The sequence below is a fragment of the Cyrtonyx montezumae genome, unplaced genomic scaffold, assembly GCF_038088225.1.
Source record: "Cyrtonyx montezumae isolate F1298 unplaced genomic scaffold, pur_monq_1.0 scaffold_1, whole genome shotgun sequence".
NCBI lineage: Eukaryota > Metazoa > Chordata > Aves > Galliformes > Odontophoridae > Cyrtonyx > Cyrtonyx montezumae.
Window position 1 is genome coordinate 22378258 of NW_027071825.1, and position 25186 is coordinate 22403443.

The 25186-nt window shown below is 44.8% G+C and overlaps 1 protein-coding gene across 3 annotated transcripts in view; it reads right to left on the reverse strand.

The window, feature by feature from the left end:
- Nucleotides 1-987: 987 nt before the first annotated feature.
- Nucleotides 988-25186, reverse strand: part of MTA1 (metastasis associated 1) — a 66329-nt gene continuing 42130 nt past the window's right edge. The window contains exons 12-20 of one of the 3 annotated variants that reach the window (XM_065743979.1): nucleotides 24028-24143; nucleotides 23078-23229; nucleotides 21334-21523; nucleotides 20854-20943; nucleotides 19492-19644; nucleotides 18298-18333; nucleotides 8380-8411; nucleotides 5446-5597; nucleotides 988-2653 (exon numbers count right to left, since the gene is read on the reverse strand). In XM_065743979.1, the coding sequence (XP_065600051.1) occupies nucleotides 2515-2653; nucleotides 5446-5597; nucleotides 8380-8411; nucleotides 18298-18333; nucleotides 19492-19644; nucleotides 20854-20943; nucleotides 21334-21523; nucleotides 23078-23229; nucleotides 24028-24143 (1060 nt within the window). In that variant the 3' untranslated portion in view covers nucleotides 988-2514. Of the gene's footprint in view, nucleotides 2654-5445; nucleotides 5598-8379; nucleotides 8412-18297; nucleotides 18334-19491; nucleotides 19645-20853; nucleotides 20944-21333; nucleotides 21524-23077; nucleotides 23230-24027; nucleotides 24144-25186 lie in introns of those variants that run through there. The other 2 variants (XM_065743986.1, XM_065743995.1) reach the window with 2 other exon arrangements.

Genomic DNA, 25186 nt, shown 5'->3' on the forward strand with positions numbered 1-25186 from the left:
CAGAGGGAAAAGCAAGGGGCTTCTCCCAGCTCTGCAGCACGGGGCAGATACTCCTGGTATCTCCCAGCTCCCCTCCTTCTGAATGTACTGTCCCCTTCCATCTCAAGGGCTTGTGAGGAGCTGGAGAGGACACTGGGCGTGTTATGTCCCCATTTACTAGCCCTACAACAGGAAAAAAGAATTAAAAGAAAAAATAGCAAGATTAGAAGCAATCCCTGCATCAGCAGTGCATCAGCGTGTGAATGAGGATAGTTTTCAGTGTAAGAAGCTGATCAGGGAGAAGCTTGGTGACAGCAGATGGCCCGAGAGAGTGACAGCTCAGGTGTGAGCAGGTCAGTGCTGGGGCTGCTGCTGGCTCTGCATCTCCTGAGACCCGGCAGATCCCTACCATCACTACAGGTATCTTCCAAAGCCTCTTCCCACACCAGTACAGGCGTCACACAGGGAAGCACAGGGAGCGAAGACTCCTCCAACACGGTGAAAAACGGCACCCATATTTAAGGACGCACAGGGGATCCTTCAAAGCCACGGCGGGTCAGGATGTGCTCTGCCTGCCCGGACTCATTTCCAAAGTCAGCCCTGGAGTCCCTCCAAGAAAGCTTTTAAGGCGTCTCTCAGTGCAGAGCTGGCACCCCCAAGCGGTCGTTCTGGCTCCGAGCATCTTCTCACACATCTGGGTCGTTCCTCCCCTGCTGGGTGATGGGCAGCTCCCCGGCACCCACTGCTGTGCCACCGGACAGGGCTGCGTGCAGGGTGGGCTCATCTGCACACTGACCTTCACTGCGACCTTCCCGATTTCACGTGTGATCCCCGAGGGAGTCGGATTCTGAAGCATCAGAACTGCACGTTAGGGGAAGCGAGCTGTGAATGACTGTGACCCTGTGCAACATCACTGCTCGGGCACTTGGAAGCACAACACAGCTCTCGGATGCAAAGAGGATGCAAAGAGCTGCCGGCGGCCGTGCCAGAAGAGACAAAAAGCAGATGTTTCACAAAAGCTCACTTTCCAGGTTTATTAAGTAAAGTTAACTGAATCGTTTTCATTTTGTGGGGATTCCTTTCTGCCTGGCAGAGCCGCACAGAATCACGGTTGGACTGTGACAACCCAAATACAACTTTGGCTCATCTCACTGCTGACACATATGGAATGACTTGGGGGGTTATTACATGCTGTGTCTGCTGGAGGCAGGTACATGTACAGATCAGCACAAGTTGCAAATGATAGTTTACATCCTTTCCAAACAGAGCAGGGCATTCAGCAGATGTGCTGCAATGAGAAGACGTATGAAAAAGAAAATTATACAGACTTGCAAATACATAAGAAGTTCAAGAGATGCAAGAAACCTCAAACACAAGAAATGTCAAGGGGGGGAGGGGGGGGGGGGAAAAACACTTAACTTCAGACACAGTGTGTTCAAATTAAAACCCGGCTGTAATTGAAATTCTCCTCAAGATGGGAAATGTACAGGAACGCAATTTAAGAGAAACCAGGTTTTGTTCCTGGGAGATACGTGTCCAAAAACACGGATGCAACAAACAGGTTCAGAATTCTAAGCAAAATGTCCCTGGGCGTTGGTGTACTTGACTCTTGGAGCCAGAGCAAAGCCATTCATCACCCTGCTGGGCCTACTGCTGCGTGTCGGTGGCAGAACAGCACGTAGGGTTCCAGATGTCAGAGAGAAGGCAGCACACAAACAGCTGGTCACAGAGAGAAATGCCACGAGCCAGATCTCCCAGGGGTGGATAGGGCAAGGGCACCTAACTCCAGCACTCCAGCAGCCTGGCCTCCACTGCACACACCGTTAGCGTAACGTTCTGCAAGGCTCCTCAGTCCTTAGCTCACTCCTTTCTCAGCCTGAGTTGTTTCTGTCGTGTGCATGAGCACGAACGGCTGTGAAAAATTATCCAAAAAACAGAAGGGACAGGACCAAAGAAAACGGGCTGAACCTGGGGCTGGCTCCCAGCTCCTATTTTTCCAAAGATCAGTTAGAGGTTGGAAATTTATCTACAAAAGAAATAATATAAATGAAATAAAAAATGGCACCGTCCACAAAATTAAAAAAAAAAAAAAAGGAAAAAACAAAAAGAACCCCAAACTTACAACACAGCCTCGTAAAAACGGCTTCGCAACGAGAGCTCAGTCACAAAATAAGGGTTCTAGCTCTCCGTACATCAGAAGAGGAAACAAAGCTAAGAAGTACTAGTCCACATTCTCTTAATAAGTTAAACTTACTTTCCCTCCCCCTGTCTACAAAAGGGGTAGAAGCAAAGGAGAAAATAGGCTACCAAAAATAACGAGAGAAAGAAAGAAGAGAAGGAGAGAGCGCGCGCAAGAGAGAGCAGTCTGTGGTCAGAGGCTCAGAGCAAGGCTGAGTTCCTTTTAAGGGTTTAAAAGATGCAAAACAGTTCTCAGAAGTTCCCTCTCTTCAACAGTTAGTTCAATGCTGTAGCCATAGAAACTCAAGTACACATGGAGGAGAGATTCTTTCAGGCAGGTCGGAGAGCTGCTCAGCGTTAATCCTCAATGATGATGGGCTCATCATTCATGGGCTGGCGGAGCTGCACTGCCTGGATTGGCCGGAGGATAATGGGCTTGTAAGGGCGTCTGGCGGCTCGCTTGGCTTCGGAGGAGGAAAGCAGCTTGCGGATTTTCCTGCAGACAGTGAGGAAGAAAGGAATGCATTACAGAGAGCGAAGGCTTAGGCGTTGCAGGCCTCTCTGTTTCCTCAAGCAAAGCCAGGCCTGCACACGCTGCTCCCCAGCGGGACGGACTGATGCTGTTTATTCTGGCAATGCCTTCCCCGGGGAACTTTTGTTTTCCCATTTATAAACCCATCAATGAAGAGGCAAACTAACGGGGGCGGCCACTAACGAGGGAACCAATGCTCAGCTCTGTTTTTTCATCATTATTTTCTTACTTCCTGCACTGGGAGTGCTAGCAAGGCATCCTCCCCTCCTTACTTCTCCCGATCAAGAAATGGACAACATTCAAGTTTTGCTCTAAGAGTTTCCCTACATGTCACAAGGCCAGCAACAAGTCTAATCGGATGCAGGAAGCAGATTTCCATCAGAAGAGAAAGTAAAACATAGATGAAGGTACAACAGAGGCTTAAAATTAGCAAAATGAGGTGGAAAGAAACAATGCAGAATGATAACTTGTTTCCTGCTGATACCAGGCTAGAGGAAGTGCCTTAGAGAAACCAGCAAAAACAAATTAGTATACTGTATAATTAACAAGGGGAACTCACTTCCAGAGAATGCTGTGGGGGTCAAAAGCATATAGATTAGAAAGGGAGGTGACAGATATTCACAGGATAGTCCAGCAGCACCATTATGTGCAGCCTTCAGCTCAGGACCACAAGGAGGGGTGATAAGGAAGCCTGCCCAGGAGACTCCTTCCTTAAAGGTTTTCCAGCTTACTGTGAGAGACCTGACAGTGCCTTAGAGGAAGGGCAGCCACACGGCTTCACAACCCACAGGTAACAGCAGCATTTCCGACTACTCGACGTGACCGGGGCCAAACCTCTCACTTTCAGAAGACCCACATGTGTGCAGACATCTTTGCTCACTACGTGTCCCCATTTCTCCAGTTTCTTATGAAGACGAAAGGGTTCGGGGGGTGGGGAGAGAAAAGAACTGGGTGGGAAAGTGTGTGGGATCAGAGGGAACCTCAGCATGAGGGCTTTTCCAAGACTCACTTTGCTGAAGTCCAGTGGAGCCACTCAGTTATCCAGTTTCCTAGCACCGTTCTCAACAGTACCACACAAAGGGGACAGAGGGGGGTAAAGCTTCAGGAAAACCTGCTCTCTGTGGCCAAAAACACAGCCCGACCCTCAGCTGGAGGACGATATGCAGATAGTGCTGCCAGATTGATTGCTACGGAGCCTACACAAAGCTCAGCTTGTTCCGGAGCTCACAAACAAGTCTCACATTCCTGACGCTGGAATGCAGCAGATGGTTCAGGGAAAAGTTAGAGGTGAAACGCCCAACAGAAAACCCCTGCCGCTCACAATGCCACATCGCTCAAGCTTCCCTGCTTTTCAGCAGGCTGCCAAACGGCTCCTTTCACACTCACCAGCTGCTGGACAAAGCAGCCCGTTCTTTCTTTTTGTTTTGAAGAGATACCATCTCACTGAGCTGATGCCTATCACCGTGCTGTGATTGCCCTGGTGGAGATGTGCTGTGTTGGAGATGTGCTGCTCGAGGTGAGGCTGCTCCTTCCTGCCTTGCTCTGCCCCCTCCTGTAAGCAGTACTCGTGGCCAACCCCGCAGCTGATGAATATTCTCTGTTCTGTACAGGTCCAAGAGCAGGACTCTGTGGTCGTGTTGAGACATTTCTACCACAGATCTGCAGTGCTGCTCGTGGCTGGGATGAGAAACATGGCAAGCAGGTTTTTTTGCAGCTGGAGGATGGTGAAATATGCCTCAAGCACGTGCGGATTGAATTAGAGATTGAAATCCCTGCATTTGACACAGCACGTGACTGTGTCAAAGCTGCAGATCTGTAACAGGATCCCAGCATCCCTTCACCAGAGCAAGATGATAGGAACAAAGAGATGCTTCCCTTAAAAGCTAATTTATCTCACTTAGCTTTCAGTTATACAGGGGATCCCACTGCTTATTCACAGCACCTCACAGAAAGAAAAGGAAAAGGAGAACAGAGAGACTAAAGATATGAGCAGGGTGAAATGCACAGGTGAACAGTAACTTGAACATCACCATCTCAGCCCATGTGCGAAGCCCACCTCTAGAAACAGGTCCACAGAACAGTCCCTTGACTCTTGAAATGCTCTGCAGGTTAAGGAGGAGGTTGAGGACATAAGAACTCGACTAACCACGCACTTCATGCTCAATAAATGAATGCTCAAAAGCAGCATCTTATTTTGTAGTACCACAGAGAACAAGCTCCCAAAGCTCACGTCCTCCTTGGTTACCTGCAAGGACTTAAGACACTTCATAACTGTCATGACTGTCTCTGGTGGGTGCTGGGCAGAAAGCAACTGCTCCTGCCTGCTGCGTGGCACAAGCAGTGTTCTGGGGAGCAATACGACAGATTTCAGCACGCAAGAAGGCACAGAGGGTACGTGCAACCTCCAAAAATTATTGTGGACAAAAGAATCTGCCCCAGGGGAGATACATGCTCCAAGAATGGATAATGCTGTGCACAATTCAGCAGTTTTCAGTGGATGCAAACATAAAAGCTTTTATAGCAAGGCAGAGCAGTGAATAGGAGGGCTCGGCTCCTCAGCGTTACCCATGCCAGAAGGCCCTTTTTTCTGTTTCTGAGACACTGCTATGGGAACTCCAAAGGCATTTATAGGTCTAAACCAGGTGAATGTCTCTCTTCTGTTTTCCGCTCCCCACTCAGTTTGCAGCAGTACCCTCTGCATGGAACAGAAACCAGGAGACACCCCTTGAATCCTCCTAAAAGCCCTTGCTTCTCACCTGGTTTCTTCAGTGGCCATGTAGAAAACATCATCTGGTGCATCAATCCAGTTCATCCTCCTCCTTTTCACTGGAGGCATGGATCCACCACGAATTAATCGGACTTTTGTTGGGTATGATTTCCCATTGAGCAGCAAGTTTCGGCTTGGTCCCTGACGTGATACATAAAAAAGTACAGTTATGGGCTGCAACAAACTGCAACAGCATGCAATAAGCACTTACAGGGAAAAAGAGAACTACATGTTTTCATACTGGATGTTATCAGAGGTTCTGGTAAACATGTACCCTCCTTGCCCATGACTGAATGCAGAATTCACACAAAAGCAATTGTCCACAAGCAGTAGAAGTTAGGCACCTCCATTATACATCAGGGCAGCAATACTTGAGCGACAGAACAAACTGTAAATGGAAGGCATCACCAATAATCTGTTGTGTCTGAAAGGTGATGTCAAATTTGAAAGACTGAGCACGACTCAGATTTCAGCTGCTACCATAAATCTAGAGCTACTCCACTGATTTCAGGGAGGGAAATCTAGCTACGCAGCACACGAAACAGGAAAGTTTGAATTTACATTTATTCTGGGGCACCAAACTTACCCACGTCCTTTTTGTTCTAAGAAGGTTAATATTTAATGCCAATGGTATACAATTATATGAGTTATTGAAAACAAATCTAGAACTGCAAAGCTTAACACCTGCCATCATAAAATCCCTTTAGCATTTAACAGCACAGATTTCCCAAACAAAATGCATTCACTTTGTGAAACAACACAGCTATCGTTTCCCAGAGCCACAGCCCCCTCCCACTCAACTGGAAAAATATGAGCTGTTAATAAGAGAGGTGCAGATGCAAGGAAGCAAAAGATTAAGCTTCGCAAACGTAGCTGTCCTTGATCATTTGAAGTCCAGTTCTGCTGCCCCTCTTCCTGCTGATTAGCACATTGAGAAATCCCACTGCAATCGGTAACACTGGACAGTCAGGAAAGATGCAAAGTGAAGGGCCCAGAAAATTATGTGCGTGAATTAAAGCTGGTCAGAAAATGCCAAGAAACAGGAGAGAATTTAATCTGGTACATCACAGGCCAGACCACCTCCCCCGCTGCAGCAAGGCTTCCCAGTGACCACAAAATGGGAAACTGAGCACAGGCAGGAGGGATGTCCCACCTGGGAGAGCCACCTCAAAGGGAAAGGTGGGGACACGAGATGTACTCGAGCCCTAAAATGGGCAAACGATGGCAAAAGTCCACTCAACTCATTATATGCAGACTTCAGCTTGTTCAACAAGAGAGAAAATAAAAAAAACCCACCCTGCATCTGTCACGTTTCATCTGAGAAAACAAAAATTGATCAATGACTTTTTTTGACCAGCCTTAATCAACTATGTTAGACGTATCTGCTCCTTGTTGAACAGCTAAACAAACAAAACCCCACCTTTTAGAATCCTAAGCTCTTTAAAACTGTTGTACACAAGTGCAATAACAATTTGATTTCTTAGCTGCCCAGCTCCATGTTATACACAACAATTTTGGCACCACAGCAAACCACGGAAATACTTCAAGAAATTGCTTTTACATTCGAGGTTTATTAAAGACAAGGCTCCCAATGAAAGGCTTTTGTTTCCTCTGCCCCTCCAGATTTCTCCAAGAACATTCTTTCGTGTGTGTTTCTTCCTTCTTTCCCTTCTGCTGTGAAGGATACTTTCTCCCCATGTGCTATATATGCAGAACAACTCCCGAGAGAGTTCTTGGAAATACCTAGGAGGGGGACCTGAGTGCTTCAGAGTCACCTTTTCTCTACCTGCACAAAGCAATGGTTCAAATGGCACATCCTGAAACGTGGACATTCAGTTTTCAGTTCAGTAGCATCTTTTATCGAGCAACCAGAAGTGAGGCAGTTCAGGGTCCCCACCCTTGTAGCTAACAAGTGTTAGGTCGTCACACTGCTCTGAGCTGGTTTATACAGCAGACACAAACAAGTAGCCAGTCTCCTCCGTGACAAGAAGCGAAGCTGAATGCAGTGAGGGACGTAATTTACCACGTCGAATCAGATGCTCAAGAACAGCATTCTCCAGGTACAGCCTCCTGCTACTGCCCACTGTCTGAGTGCGTCGCTGTGTTAATAATGCCTGCGGTCACTTTTCAGTGCCCATCACTCAGACCTGGTTTATCCACACTGGAGTGACTCTGCTGACAGAGAGGAGGCCAACTCCACTTCATCAGCACCCGAAGCAGTTCTTCTCTGGCCAGAAATATAATTATGCTTCAGATTCTCTCCTGTGAGCAGAGAGATGCCAGATTGGGGCCCCACAAAAACTACCAGTGAGGGGACGAAGTGATGCATGGCCCCTTCTCATGACATTCACTCCTTACTTTTTTGCCAGAGATGCATCAGTCAGACTGGCTATTTGCTTCTGTCCTTTGATAAATCTCAGCATCATGGATGAAAGGAATCGTTATTACTCCAGAAAAAAATAAAAGAACATAAAAGAACAAGCATTCTCAGAAGACACAACTCGCACACCAACTTACTAAAGAAAAAAAACAACAGAACAAAGCAGACTTTTCCAAACAAACCCTTCCATCATGAAAGCCTTCCTCCTTCAGTGAAACACGTTCCATCTAGAAACACATCCCAGAGCTTTGCTATAAACAGCCACTCAGTTTCCATAGGAGCAGAAAGAAAATGTTCCGTTCAGAACAATCTCATTGATGTAATCATTGATTTGAAGTTTCAATTTTATTCAATCATTTGCACTTTTCATATGCCCCGAAATCACTGTTTACTCAAGTTTCTCGAGGAATTGGGAAGCGTGACCAGCTGCAAACAGCAAAGATGGAAGTGGAGCACTACGGTTTAATGAGGTGTTCTATCTACAGAGGGTTAATAGTAATTGTTTTTCTTTTCCCTGTTTTGGTTAAACGAGCATTCTCTTACCATTTGTCTGGTTTGTCCGTGGTTAGGCAGACCTAACAAACAGGAAAGAGAATAGAGCTGGTAAGACCATTGCTTTTCCAAGACAGAAAAAGTACAAAATCAAAACACGCAACTACGATTGCAACTGTGTTGTTTTGCTGAAATGAAGAGTTTTCTACCACACTAACTTCTCCCCTCCTTGGAACGTAACTGCGAGAAGAGCTTCCTTAACGAGGTGGTTTGCAGAGCCCCCACATTAAAGACATTTCGTTTGCTCAGCCTTCTCTCCATTTTCTCACACCATCAAACTACCGCTCCAAGTACACCTCCTCCTTTAGACCTGAAGTTTTCCTCAAGTCCTTAAGGAAAACTGATGTTCTGGTTATTTACTGAGGAATTTACTGATACCGAGGAAGGAGAAAGTGGAAGGTATTATACTGTCAAGACAGCAACAAGTAACATCTTTCCTGTCATCCCTAGGCACCCAGGGGACAGCACTCTCAGATGGCAGCTCTAAGCTGCAGCAAGCACACTGCAGAGCTAACCTGCTCTCAAATACCACTGCTAAATCCTTCCACAGGCTCAGCTCCACCCATCAGCGAGCACAGCCCTCCACACACGGCCCTCCTTCAGCAGTACAACCAGTGCCAGGAGGCACCAGGGCTTGGTTTTACTCAATTACCACTTCCTATCCCATCCGACACCCCATCACACCACCATGTTCCTTGCCATGAGGAGAGCCTTGGGACACAAGAGAACAAAGTGTTGCTCTAAGTTGGTAGGGAAAGGACTAATAGATCCAAGACACACTTCTGTCACCACCATTTGGTTTCCTGAGATGCACGCTTCCAGACAACACCGTTTCATTAACATTAAAGCACCAAACCATGTTTCTCAGCCCCTGCTGGCTGAAAACCAAGAAGGTTGGTGTAACAAAGCAAACACATGCTACTGACACCATCACTGAGTACAGATGCAGTGATGAACTCTGCCTTTACACTACTAACGAGCTTACCAGCACAACTCTTTTGGAGTTTGCCATTTCCCACTGACAGCCAGCTAAGCTGGGATAGAAACAGCAAAGTCTCTATAGACTCCAGTAAAAATAGAGCAGTACAGGCGACAGTCTGTACTCCAGCAGATTCCTTGAAATCCTCCTTGATAAAAGCAAACTCATGGCAAGTATGGCAGGAAACAAGGCACAGTGATGTGAGGGAGAAAGGAGCCATGGGGGACACTTTGCTAAGCACTGAGCATCACAACACCACGTTACCCATCAACAGTTTACATAAAGATTAGAGCAAGTTTATTTCCATTCAAGAGAGAAGCATGCCATTGGCTATGAGGTGAGGACACACGCTTTTTGTGATGCTTCTGTTTAAGCACAGAGTAAGTATCCACAGAGATGAAGAAACAGTTGCCAAGATGACTTTCACCAAATCTGCACAACAGAGGTACCAAGCACCAAGTCGACCAGTAACAACTTCTGGATGTTTAGAGAAGCAATGTGGCTGCCAGATAACTGCTCCTCTTTCACACAGGAGCAGCAACACCCAGCTGCAAGCAGCTGCCTGAGCTGGACAAAGAGCCAGTGCCTGCCAGGACAGCACAGCCAGCAGGACATGGCCCAGAGCTGCTGGCTGCAGCCCAGAGGCTGAGCTCTAGGCCTTGCTTCCTTCCTCCCCTTCCCTAACAGGAAGATAGTATGTTCCTCATTCATAGGAGCTGTGTGAGATGTATGTAAATCCATGGATGCTAGGTCTTGGACTGAAGCCATGCATTTCTCGCTAACCACACTCAGGATTAGCTCTTTTCTCATACTAGGGAATATGAGTCTACAGGAGCAGCTGATACATGGCTGCCGCTGCTGCAATGACTATTGCTGGTTATACAACAGACAGTAGGACTGTTAATTCTTGACACCAGAATTAACCCAGAATATTCCATGAGATGCTGGGACTGGTGGAGGCTGAGAGCCAGCTCTGAGCCCCAAAGTTTCCAGTCCTCAGACAGCCAGGAAACAGTGATCTCCAACAAGGACACCCTCACCCCCAAGCTCTAGCTTCTGGAACAAGCAGCACATAACAAAATATTGTTTCAGTAAAATAAGACACAAAAAGACAGAGTGTTTACACAATTCATACACTTGCTACCATAGTAATAAAGTAGCAGTTAGCTACCTGTGACTTCTCCCCTTAGTCACACTCTGAAAACTAGCACTTGAAAGAATCAACATAAAAAAAACTGTCATTGGTTTGCAATAAAAATAATTACAGTAGAAGTATAAGCAGCTGAAGTGCTGCTGCTAAGTGAGCAACTTTCACCCAGATCAGTCACCCAAGAGAAGCAGACAGCATAACATCTGCAACACACTGCAGCACAGCTGGCACAGCGACAGGACGCAGCTGGGCTGGAAACCATGGATCCTCACCCAAGGGTTTCAGGGGCTTCTGTGCAAGAGATGAGGTCTGTGAGATGTGCACCTGTAAGAATTGAACCAAGTATCACAGAGCAAAAAGGTCTGCAACGATGTCTCCAAGGTCTTCTACTCTCTCGCAGCCCAAGACACTGAGGTGTACTAAAACCTCCAGCCCACATGTGAGCTTTTTTTTCCTGTAGCACTGAAAAAACTAAAGGCACTATAGAAAAACTCCTCCCATTCAGTTCCTCCTGCCAGAATTTCTACTATTCATCAGAAGTACCAAGAAGTCCCAGAGGATTAGGTGATGTACACATGGTAAACACTGTACACCTGCAGATGCCCTTTGCCACAGGCCCTTCTACACACTGCTACTGAAATGGCAACTAAACAACTAAGCAGAGCAGGGTTTAACAGCGGCCCTGGAGCGAGCCCCTGCTCCTGACAACTTGGTGACCTCAGTTCCCCAGGCATAACTGCAATTACAGATGAGATTTCAGTCCAAGCAGTCACAGCAGGTTATCACGGCCCAGTGAACCTTCCACTCTCCAACGATCAAAGCTGCAGATATCAGCTCTTGATCTACCAACCTGGTTCTTCTCATGTAACAATCACCTGGAGCTAACTCTCTTTCAGAAATGAGCGAATAGCAAACTTCTTGCACCACCAAGAGCAACACCCCAGGAGCACGGCGTGGAGGTAGGGAGGGTTGGAACCAACACCTGGAGGGAAGGTAGGCTCTGGTTTCCTGGTGGGAGAGCAAACCAGCACACCTGGTCCCCCTGATGCCTGAGAATACATTTGCTGCAAGACTTGCACAAGTCTTCCAGCACTTGTCTGTGCTTGAACACACACATTGCTGCCTGGACACTTCCAGACCATGTGCCAGTGTGGCACAAGAAGTCCGCACAGAGCTGAGCCTGGTGCCAAGGAAGAAAAGCAGCCCAGCCTCCAGCCTTTGGAAATAAGCTGATGCTTTCTCATTCCTTGTTCCTAGAACTCACTCACACCACTCTTCAGCATATGCACTGTGCAGAAAATTATAGTGTGAGCCTTAGTTTTTGTTTTTTATTTTTCAGTCTATACAATCAGTCACTGATGGCATTTTGCTTTCACTTCTGCTTACTGAAGTACCACACAATATGCAGCAACATTCATAAGCACATCTTCAATTACAAGGAAAACAAAGAACTTAGTCAATACTCTCACAACCAGTCAGCTTAAAACACAGGCCACACTAAAATACACTGCTTTCAAATCCACACACTCTTAATATACATTTCCCTTCTTCAGAAGCACTCCTCCTGGGCCTCCATCTTTCCTAGCCGGAACAAAAACACCAACAGTACCACACTGGTGAGCAAGCTATTAAAATAAACGAGCATGCATGAATGAGGCATGATGAACAAGGATTCTGCTTCCATGTTAGTGGTTCACTTGAAGAAAAAAAATCTGTCTGTTGACATATACACAGTTTTTGTAAGCCTGTAAGAAGGGCTTTAGTGCCTCTCTGACACTGTTAAGAGAGTGTTCCTGCTGTGAGCAGGCTGAGGGCCCATCTTCCAACAGCTGAAGGCTATAAACCTTCAGGAACATAAGTGCAACAAGCAGAACAGATGGGAAGTTGTACCTGATGCCACCACGGCTAACATTTTCTTCTAATCCTGTTGTATTTAAAAACAATGTTAAAATTGCAATTTACTTACCTAAGTAAGTTCCTACCAAGATTGGCAAAGGAAAAGGAAAAAAAACAAAACATCTAAGGTTAAAAAAAAGGGAGAGGTTCACATAGTTCAGAATACAGTAGCCCAGCCCCATGCAACAAATACAGAGACACAGACTGTTTTGTTTCTAATGGAACACAGAAGTGATTGCTTGTTGGACAGATAAACCCAAGACAACACTGAACAACCAGCATTCCAAATAAGTAACTCCAAACAGAGCAGCTTGAATTTTGTACGAGTGAGTAGCTGTTCATTACCCACCTCCTTCCATTAACCCCCACACATGAACTTTGCTGGATTTGGACAGGTATAAATGCTCAGTCTAAGAGTTTGCACACTTTGCAGTGCCTCACAGATGATGCATCTGTTGGTGCAAAGCTGCACCTTCCAGCAATGGGGAGCCAGTAGCTGCCCTTGGCCAAGCAGGTCCTGGCTCCAACTGAACATATCTCAGCATTGAGAGAATCACTACTCCTCAGCCTCATTCCTAAAGGAGGGCATGGTACATTCTGCCCAACTGTAACACACTGAGTGGTTAAGAAGAAAGTCATGAAGGCATGCAGCTTGCTGCTTTAGGGTTTGGTGATCCTAACTATATAAACTAGAAACCACTGAATTATTTGCTGTTCTTAGAATCGGGAGTATTGCACTTTATATATGCATACATACACACATATCACACACAGACTCCTCATACATTCAGGCTTTGTATCACTGGGGTCATTTGCAATTCCGCCTTTGCAATCTTAATCATTCTTTTCTTCTCTGATTAAGTGCACTCTGCTTTCATTAAATCAGTATTTCCATCTTATTCCGTGCCAACACTCATCAATTAAATGGTTTTCACTATTTGATCCACAGAGTGAAAAGTGCATCTCCCCATTTCATTTCCAGTTCCTTCCCCCTAACACCAAAAGAAACTCATCACAGCATCATGGCTAAGCTGGAGACAGTGGGGAAAAAAACAATCACTCAACATCCAAATACAAAATGCCAAGTAAAATTCTCAAAAACAACCTCTGCTTTTGGAATAGAATCTAAAGCAAACAAACTGCATAGGCACGTGGTTGGTGGGGTATCCAATAAGCAACACAAGCAACTTGCCATTACTCCCAGCAATGCCACTGCTGGCAAGAAATAGTCACTGCTTAAAGCAGCACCAAGCATTTGCTCTCCTGGCCCTGGCATTACACCGAGCTGGATATCAGCAGCTAAAGCCAGGACTTCTCCCAGTACTGCATTATTATTTCTCAAGGGAGCAATACTGGCACCTGTTTACAGCCATTCCAGGACGGGCAGGGGTACTGGCCAGGAATCCTCAGCTTTGGAAGTGTCACTGCTGATAAAGGCAGAATTTTAATGCAGCTTATGCACCAACATAAGATCTATTTTTTCACAAACTCTTAAGTGACTTCGAAGGTCTTTTTTGGCTCAGTCAGTTTTCCTACCTAGCTGATGCCAGAGAACTTCCCTGTATTCCCAGCTCTACAGCTGTTTTTGATCACAAACACTGTTTCCATTTTCATGTACATCTCTTGATGAATAAACTAATGCTAGGCACACAAAGCTGTAATGCTTCCAGTTCTAGGAGTTCATTCATGTTATCCCACAAAAAGCTGAGATGCAACAAAGCAGAACACATTAAATTTGACTGATGCTACATTTTGTTCCAGAAATGCCCAGTAGCAGAAGCAAGGTATTTCAACGGTTAATTCACCTCACTCAAAAATCTGCAGCTTGTTTCCAGCACAAATTTTCCTGCTGTACCTTCTGGCTACTGCAGCTCATTATTCCAGTCCCAGATAGACTAAACAGCCCTCTATTATTACACTTTTGCTGCTCTAGTCAGCAGAGACAAACATCTACAACTTCCACTTTGTGTGTTTCTCATGCCTTCATCCTTTTCATAGCTCTCTCCAGTTTTTCGGTGTATTACATGAAGCTGCCACTTTTATCAGTGTATGTTTGTTGCTAGGAAAAGCCTTCCCCCTTTGTTCCTGCTATTCCTTCACGCTCCCTCTCCTTCTGCCAATTTTACAGTGCACGTGATGACCTTGAAAAGCTCATTTGATTAGATGAAAGCTAGCATGGTGCAAGGGAAAAAAAAACCTCCCAGTGCTCCCTCCCTCCATCCTGTAGGGATCTGTATGGAAGAGCATCACTTAGGCCTCATGCTGAACAGCTGGAAGGACAAAAGTAAGCAGGGTTCAGAAAATAAAACATCCCTTCATCTTCCTCAGAAAATCACTCTCAGTAAATACTGCCTGAAAAGCTCCAGAATGTAAATGGAAAAAAGGAGTAAATGTATCCACTTTTAACATCTCATTGATCCTACAGCTTGTGAGACTCCCTGCACTTCTCATGCTCCAAAAGCAGAGGTCTGCACCAGTTTGCCCATGCAGCCTAATGCTGCAGGAGTGCTGGGAAAGATAGGGTATGCCTAATGATGCCTGCAATGCAACTTAAAGAGGGAAAGCAAAAGTACAGGTGAAAGAATTATGCTTTTCTTTAGAACAAAGCGGATGGGAAAAGAAAGATATTCAGCTGGAGTTACAGTGGCAAGAGAAGGAGCAACGTTTTCAAGCAAAAAAAACCTGAAGTACCCCTTAACATTTCAGCCATTTCCAATGTTTCCATGGTCAAGTTACACTAGTTCAGGCTGCTGCTCAGGAACAGCAGTCTTTTTCTTTTCATCCTTGATCTCTCCCCACCAACATTCCTGTTTCTCAGCCTTTCCTTTGCTCCCACTTCTCTTCACAGGGAGCCCAAGCTGAGCATACAGACGAGGTGGTCTTCTACCCTCAATCTTTCCACTCTCAGGCACCACTTTGGTATACCAAGTCAGTTAGGAACTGTTTCCTTTCATACGAGAACGTTCACAGCATTCCATTCATTAGGCTTTTCTGAGGGCTCAATTCTAACCACCCCCCATCACCCTAACAACAGAGGGTGGTAAAAGCTCAAAGGAAAACCTTCCAGCAGTGCTGCCTGAAGGAACATCCCAAAACCTTTGATATTCAGCAATACCGGATCCCCTAATTCTAAACGAGGGCAGGTGCTATGGGAATTTACATGCCTTAGAAACCTGACCACCAAAATATATGTATACACATGGATCTTCATGCTTTACAGCAAGCAAGAATACCAGCTTCTGCTGCTATTTGGCTCATTCCCTGCAAAGCAATTCTCTCGGTTCCATACTGCTTTAGGACCTGGCCACAAGGCAAGCCATTCCGACTCATCACACACTGCCAGCTCTGCAACCCGCCACCCCCAACAGCACAGATACCATCCCCCACAAGTTTGGAAGTAATAGCCCAGTGCCAAAAGGCTTCTATCACCAGTTTTCAGCAAACAGACTTCGGCTGAAGCCCACTGTACCAGTTGTGTGCCCTCAGAACTCAGAGACTGACGCAGCCACCTGCCCAAACCATGAGGTATCCTCCAGATGCCACCAGCACAGCACGTCAACAGGAAACAGACTGGATATTGCACTGCAATAAGTTATTATCTCCTTGAAAATTGTTTCAGCAGAGGCAGACAAAATGTCTTTCAGTCTCACCATTCAACTTTTCTTTGTGGTACACTCCTGCAGAAATGACCTGAACCAGGCAGGATGCCACTGCGTATCGCTGAGGATGGGAAAACTCAGAACACCCTCCTGTAGCAGCAGTGTAACACATCTATGTTTACAAACAAGAATCTGAATGATTATAATAATTCAGTTTTACTCTCATTATTTTTTCCTCATTTTTTAGGACTGTTATAATCCGAAAGTCAGTCACTTCTGGATAAAGGAGTTAATTCAAACCTTTTACGTTGCCATAACTTGTTGGCTCCTAAATTTTGGTTGCGTCACTCTCAGTGCCTCTCACCCTCTTCCACAATACTTCCACAGCTCATGCTCTGCCTCTCCTCTGACCTCCTGCCCTCCATCTCACCAAGCAGACCTCATATTAATCAGCCAGCATGACTCCATGCAGAACCAAGGGGATGCCTCACACCACGTTCCCTGTCCTGGCACCACACAGGCAGCAGTCATTAGGTAGCCATGCCCAGTGCCAGCAAAGCTTACCAGCTCCTGTGCAAGGCAACTGGGAACCAGCACTGAGCAGCACCAACACAAACTGGCTCTGCACCACAACCAGCTCTATCAAACTTCCACCATCTGATCCCTTGTGTCCACCAGATCTCAATGCAAGTTCTTCAAGACTTGTTTCTTTGCAGGTGGTTTTTCTGCTGCATCTCAGCAAAGCTGCCAGCAACCCAGGTATGGAAATTGCAGGGTGGCAAATATTATCCATTCACAATTAATCCCAACCAACAAGCTTCAGCTGAACTGCTCACAACATCCCGTTAACACTCGTTAGTCCAGCAGGTAAACAGCCTGGATCTGAGTCAAACTCAGCCACCTAGCAGTAATGGGAACAAATGGTGCTCAGAGCCTTTCAGTGGCTGGTTGGAGACAGAGCAGAGAGAGCAGCAGGCACTTGAGAGATGACCCCTGCACAGCTTCAGGTATGCTTCAGAGGAACGTGTACTCTAAGCAGCCTGGGCAAGTGCTTCTCTAAAATTGTGCTCCGCTTACAACAAGAAACTGTTCTCTGGGTATGAAATCCAGCACTTTCCATAGGGACAGTGTGAGGAAAGGGGTCGGCTCTTCTTCCTTCCTTTGAGCCTCAACACCTCCATCCTTCAGGAGTGCATCAACTGCTGAGCAACTTGGCTCTCAGCCTGCTGACAAGGATGTTTAACAAGGAGCAGCAGAAATGGCTGTAAGCCACCAGGAGCTGTGGATGTTCTGAGCCACTCCCCAGCTCCCTCCCTCCTAAACTGGACACACTTCTGAGGAAGCCAGACTGAGTTGGAAGAGCTCTATTATGTTTCCCAAAACTGAAAAGCACATTAAAAACTCAGGAAGAAAGTATCAAAGTGTAAGATCCCAAGGACAGCAAGACAAGATCACTGTCCTCACCCTTGCTGTTGCCTCCACATGCACTTCCGTATGCATGCACATAGATATTGGTAACAGTCATCTGCTATCTCAGCCATTACAGACAAAGCTTAACATCAGGGCATGCGGTGCAGGTCACTTAATGCCTATATCTAAGTTTCTGTGTTTGCCTGTCTCACACTGAGGTTTCATACACCAGCTATTCCAAATTGTCAGTCCACGTGAACTTGGACAAGCAACTTCACATGCACTTCTGCATTATTCCAAAGAAAATCTTTCAGGACTGTTCTTTAGTCAAAACAGGCTGGTTTGGTTTTTTCCCCCTGCAGGAATTAAAAAAGCTGTAATTTCTACTACAAGAAAAGAACATGCAGGCAGCTTCACGTTGGTGCGACTGTCCACTCAACAATGGGAAAGGCAGAGGCTTGAACCTGGGACCTGCTGTGAATACCATCTTCTGTTTCTTTCGGTCGACGTGAATTTAAAGCAGTTCAGGATGTCTGAAACTTTGATTTCTTAAAAGTCAAACAGTGAAACAATAGCTAGTTTCAAACTAACCATCACAGCTTTCAGTAGTTTCACGCAACTGCTAAAAACTGTCAGAGTGGAGAAATGAGTCATCAGTTCATGACTTCAGTACGGTTGTGTAAGATTGCTTATCTGCATGTGGAAAGCTTGGAAGGTGAGCAGCATAACCACAGGTGGAAATGGTTACCCAAGGAACACAGACATCAACACAGAATGTACAAACAGCATCATTAGCCACAAAGCACAGACAAGCCAGCAGATGAAACTAGAAGTCACTGTCCTAGCATAAGCTGAGCGCAGCTTCAAGGTCTTACCCCTGCTAGGCATCAACAGGCGCTTCTTCATGTTGCCTGACAGAGCACAAGTGAACAGAAAAGAGAAAAATATCACATCAGCAACCTGAACAACAGCAGTTTTATAAGTTGTTAATGTTAAAACACAAACAGTAAGGTATCAAATGTCTGTACTTATATGAAGTTAAAAATTAAAGGTAAAAAAAGGGAGGCAGATTCTACTTGGCTCTATCAAAACTTCACTGCAATTTTACTCTATTATGACAGCCTAAGTCTATAGGAATAAGACACAGCAGGAAGTAACTGTTTCCCCTCCAAGGAAGAATCTGCAAGGTGATTTAACTTTTGCTCACTTCTGGGCAGACAACAGAGATCTCCCTCCCTGCTCAGAGTCACTATAAAGCTAAAGTTCCTCTCCCTCTTTAAGGAGAGCTACCCCTCCATCTTCTCACTTCTGTTACGATCATCTGAATTCAATAGGCCCTTTTATCATCATCTGAAGAAAAGACTGCACTTTCTCTTCCCAGCACTCTCAGGCAACAGCAGCTCCTCAGAAGGGAGCCCTGCATTCCATGCCAGAACATCCTTTGTCTGCCTCCCACTTCAAACACCTTCCCTTTGCCTTTTACTCTTGGGGAGACAAAGCCCAGCAAAACTGACCAGAGGTTCTCAGTGCCAACAGAACTGCAAGGCAGGAGCAGGTCCCGGGCACACCAGGTCTGGCACTTCTGCCTGCCCTGCCTAAGCAGCAGCCTGCATCTCACAACGGCATGCAGCCTCTGGGAGCTTTTCTGAAACCCAGGTGACCCACACATTACAAAGCCACCTGGGAAACACACCTCTACAACCTACAGATCAAAAGCCTGCAAACCTCATGAGTAACAGGAAATAGCACTGCATATGGTTATTAAGGCTTACTTCATACTACTCATTACAAAAAGAAAAGAAAAAAAAGAAGGGAAGTTTCTCCCTGTCCCACTTGCCAGGTTGGTAAAGCTAGCCAGAGTTCCACTAACACGGTAACCTGATGTACACACCACGTGTCATAACCAACTAGAAATGGAGGATGCAACTTCTACAAAAGGAAAAGAAAATACAACCCTAACAGTAAAAACCTGAACTTCAGCCTATGATCTTAAACAGTATCCTTGCATACTGACAGGACAGAATAAGGAGCCTATGCACACAATGGACATGCAGCAGAAAAATATTTACCATCCATTCCATTGTGTTGTTCGTAACTTCTTTTTCCCAGGATAGTTGGGGACCCATTATTAATGACAGGTGTAAACTTAGCAGGAGTCAGATTGTTGAGAGAACTGGATAAGCTCTTTGCAGGGTCTGGTTTCGGAGGACATGGATGAGATTCTGTTGTGAAACAGCAAGGAGTTACTTGTATTAACGAAGATAGTGAAGTTACAAATCTGGAAGCAACCTGCAAACTTTCAAGGTCACCAAGTGTATCTTCCCTTACACAAAAGTTACCTCTGCCAGCAATTTTGACTGAAGATTTATTAACACAAATCATTTTTAGTATATTAAGGAATTCACTTCAATCAAATATGTTAAACCTAATGCCGTAATATCCACTGTTCAGGGTTATGAGTTGATTACAAGAACACTACAAATCTATTTTCAAAACACTATTCTGCAGTGATCTGGTATTATTTTTGGACTGCTCCATGTTATTTGGGCACTCACGAAGGGCTGCTGAACTCTGAGCAAATCACAACTTTACCAGTTCAGCAAGGTTTGTAAAAATACAATTTTTAACTTGGCAAAGAAGTGAGGATTCAGAGTAACACCATAAAGAACACTAAGTCTGAACTCTTCTGGCTGAGAAAGAGTCCTTCAAAGTACAATGGTCCAAGCTAGCTTTCTGTGATCAGACTGCTATAATGACCTGAGACACAGCTTAAGGGTATTTCTAACAACCAACAGGACTAGGGAAGTCTACTTTAGTCAGAGCTGTTACGTCATGAAAGAATTACTTAATACTCCACCAGAGATCAGCTGATGAGAGGCCCAAGTACTCAAGAAAACAGAAAAAAAGACAAGGTTAAGATGAACGGAAGTATATGTCCCATAGCCTAGCTCCAGCACAGCAACAGCCAGCAGCTGCTTCACACGCTGTGCTAAACCTGAGCAGCTCTGTGCTATGTTTGAGTCTCCCTGGAGGGCCCAGATGCAATGCATCCAGACAGCCTGAAAACAGGAGGAACACACCAACCAGATGTTCCCAGAACATTACACCCATGCCTGCGTTAGCAGAGGGTAACTTGTCCACGCATGCAACATAGGACACAGCAAACAGTGTTGTTTCCCCCTGCCTCACTTAAGAAAATGCTCTGGATAGAGCTTAGCAAGCTCCCAGCACGTCGCTGAGCAACTAGGCCTGTCAGATTGAACAGCAAAAGGAAAACAGAGAAGTTCATGGGAAGGTTCTCATCTTTTGTTGTTTGTTTTTAAACCCAGAACAAGCATCTGAATCCAGAACAACGTGGAAAAAGAAACAGCAGAATTAGGTTGTAGGACTCTTTGCTTGTTTGGTTTTTATGTTGTTGTCTGTTTTAATACCTAAATACCGGAGTACTGCTTCTAAAGGCTTTCGAACCACTTGCTTTAATAGCAATGGGTTTTCTGATGCCTCTGGTAAACGTGCTGTGCCTGTAAAACAAAGAGAAAGAATTAGAGGGTAAAAAGATTAAGTTAATGTAGCAGAGCTACGTGAATAACTCAGGTGTTCTGAGAGAGCTTTCCAACCAAAACAAGCATTTACAGGTTGCATGCATGCATGTCTCAGCAGCAAGATGCAAATGCAGGAGAACACCAAAGGTAAGAGCAAACAAGAATATTTTAAAACAAACCAAAAACTCATGAATTTTTAAAGTTATTTGTCTAGCCTGCCATCATGTAGAGCACTCCACAAGTATAGCCAGACTTTGTGGGAGGGCTAACAGCAAGCAGGAGTATCAAGAAATGCAACTCGATAGCAAAGGAATAGCAAAGAACTCCTTTGCCCTTTGCAAGTAGGTGCCCAGTTGCATTGCCACTCACATTCTGCTTTGATTGCTGCACTGTTAATAGGCAGATAGGGATGTCTTGCAGCATGCCAGGGGCGTAAGATATCTCGACATAAACGTCTGGCAATTCTTGTCAGTTTCGTTGTATGGAGATAAAAAGCTTGTCGTGTCTTCATAGCAAACTTGGGGCTCCCACTATTTCGTACTGGCACACCATGAGGACTCTAAAAGGAAGGAAATAATTATTAGAGAGCCTTAAAAAAAAAACAGAAATAAAACCATCAAATCCCTTTCAATTACTGATTCAGAGACACATGAGAAAAAACAATATTACAGACAAAACTATTTTCAGCACAGCTATGTACCATTTCCCAAATCTTACCATCAGTGTTTGTTATTTTTTTCTGTAATATTTCAAAGGAGGTTTATGGATGTAAACATTTTCTCTCCACAGGGGTTTATTTACTTCTATGCTGTCCCAAATTTTCAAGTGGGGATCCAAAGTCAGTCCTAAAAAAGCTGCTGCATGCTATCAAATGATTTAGGGTTCACAGAGTTTATAGAAAGACTCCCAAACATTGGGTGCTTAGACTTGACCTGGATATGTAGTGCAAATTCTTCAGAACAAAGCACTTGTAGGAGGAAAAGGAAAATCAAAAGTAGCTGTATGCACCACAAACTTACTTCCCAAAGCAAATTTAGGGCACACGAGAACATCTGTGTCTCAAAGTTGTAGGACTTTGTTTTAATTCCTACTCTGAACTCAACGAATCAATTTCCAGAGTTCACTATACGTAATAAATAATAATAATGACATTTATATACTACAGAGAGCAAAAGCAGCATCTTTTTCATGAAAATCAACCAAGTAAACCCATCAAGTAAGTAAAGCAACATCTCCTTGCTTCAAACCTGCAGGTAGGGAAAATAAGGAAATTTCAGGTTGGGAAGAACAAGGTTTTTCCCCTCACACCATTTACATACGTTTTAACTAACAACAGCTATAGGGCTGATAAAAGCACCTAAGCATCTGCACCTAAGTTGTTTCAGATGGCAAGAGGAAGCCAGGAAAGCATGGAGACAAAAGGAAAGAAACAGAATAGGAAAGCAGTGGGAGCAAAACTAGGAGGGAGAAAAAGAAAGAACTGAAGTACAGAATTCAGTGTGCACTACCCTTATGTCCATAGCCACTCTAGTGATGCAGACACTCTTTCCAGTCAACTCAACTTAGGATGCTTTGAGCTTACACTTACCAAGTACCATAGGCAAAGAGAAGCTCACAAAATGCTTACCCAAAGACCATACAGAAGAAAGGAGAATTGATTAACAAAACAGGACGAAGCAGAAAAACAAGACAGGGGATCTCTAAAAAGCTACTATCTATCTGGGATATCTAATTCTGAAAACGCCTTGGGAAAGGGAACAGTTTTCAGGAAGTAACAAATGCCTTTATGCAAAATCAGTCCTCCCCCTGCAGCAAAAATCATGGAAACAGACTATCAGGAATACAGGCTGGCATCCCAATTTTTGCCATGAGATTATGCCATGCATTTGACATCACACTGGTGATTTTTCTCCTCGGGGTGGAACTCGACAACAAATTACACACAGCTGGAATCAACGTGCCAGCTTCTGCAAGCCATGAAATATCCAACCTGAGGACTACTTTGGGGGTTGAAGGCATTCTTTCTGTTGTTATATATTTAAGAACAGTTAGAAATCATGGCATTGAGCTTCCCAGACAAGATCATCGAGCGGCCTGCTGTGCTGATACCTACCAAATTATTGCGGTTTGGTCCTGGTCTCTCTCCATCTAACCGAGTTGGCATTTTCAAGCCACCGTATTTCTTCCAGTACGTCCAACAGGATGCACAGAGGCGACACTGCATGTTAGGGGGACCCCAAGAATACCACTGGTAAGACTGTGTGGCTAGAGATAACAAAGGTGGAAATTATATATGTCCTTAAACGGGAGCGTTTTTCAGAGCTTATTTTCTTCAGAACCATCACAAAAGAAAGCCCACATAATAAAGACAGTGCAAAAAGACCTTAAAAACCTCATAATGGCTTTATTGTCATCACTGCTACATTGCTGTTTCACTGAAATCAATTACACACAAAACCCTTTTAAAACATGAACAGAAGAAATACATAGCAGGATGGGAAAAATTCCTGCCAACAAAACTGAATTTTGCAATACTCGTCAACAACAATTTCTTCAGGGAAGGATGGAAGACTCTTTGTGAACTCCCTTCATGTTAATTTTACAATGGAAGAACATGAGGCAAGTCTGTGACTTGACTCCTCCTGCAGTCCTATGTTTCAGAAATCAAAGGCTCTCCATAAAGGAGAACAAGTGACAGAACTCAGTATTTTAGTACCAGGCAGCAGATCAAATACGATATTCCGTATTTTGAAATGTACTAAAAATCTATGAAAAATGATCAAGTTCACAGCTTGGTGATTGAAATCTCTGCTCAACAGCTACCCACAATTACGTAGGGCATTTACTGACTCACTTTTATGTGCTTCCTCATTACGTTCAGCAATGTAAAGCCAGTGACTTCAAATAACATTTTGCTTAAATGCTGCTATGTCAAATTCAGTTCCCCCCTCCATTCCAAAGCCTTCTCTGCCACCCACACCCACACCACACAGCTTCTCCTCTACTGCATATAGCACAGCACTTGCTCCCTATGCACGAGTGCCATATTTGCATGTCACTTACTATAACAGCTTTCACAGGCCCGTCCTGCTGCCGCGTTCTGTGCCTGCACTCCAGTACCATTTACCACTCCTGGTTTGACATTATTTACATTGATCTGGTTGGGGTTTGGCTTGTTACTTAAAACACAAAGCAAAAAGGAGGAGAAACATTAATCAAGGCATGTAATTTCTGTGTGACTTCAGAAAAACCATGGCTCAAAACATTTGAAATTGAAGACTGAAGTTTTGTTCATCGTGTAGCTTTCAACAAAAAGGAGCTGTACTTACCAGCAATCCAACACTCACAAACACACTCTCTCTAATGTCCATATTCTATTAGTTAGATGCCATTTTTAAGAGACCCAAACCACTGGGGCAAGGCAGGCAACCTGATCACAGTCCCAGACATTCTAGTCCAGCTGGCAAAGAGACCTTATCTACAGATCTCTCCCTGTCCTCAATGTGAAGATGTATTATGTAAGTCTCCAAGATACAGCACAGGGGATGGAGAAGGAGAGTAGGCAGAGAAAGGCCATGCTTTGCCTTACTGAGGCTAAGATAACCTTACAAGTAACTGTCACATACATATTTTCACATTGTCTTACTGCAAAGGTTTGCATCATGTAGCCACAATTTGCACGAGAACACTCAATACTTTAAATCTTTGGATGTAGCACATAGATAGAGACATTAAGGAATATAAACCTTCTTACAAGTCTTAATCCATAATCTGCACTCCTCCTAGTAAGCATTCCGGCTTCTTCTAAATGCAAGAAGTCCCAATATTTAACATCCCTTGAGCAAGAAATCCATTAACATCTGTCAATACATCCTGATTTAACAACATCTGAATCATCTCTGCTCATCCCTATATGCCACTAAAGATGTTGACTCAGGAAAATAAAAAGTTACTGGCAGGAGCTGAAAATGGGAGGGCGAGCAAAACCTTGGCATGGAAAGCAGATGGAAGAGTACATAATCTCTATAGAAGATGTCAGAGAGAGAAAAGGAGACATTCTAAAGAACCTCAGCATGAGAGGGGGAACTAGAAGCACAGAGAGTCAATACTGCAGGGACAGACTTCGGGGAAATGGAGGAAGATGGGACGAGTCACGTGAGAAGGTTTGGAGAAGCATACAGAGTGCTTACAAAAACCACAAGGACTCCAAGCTGCTGTGAGG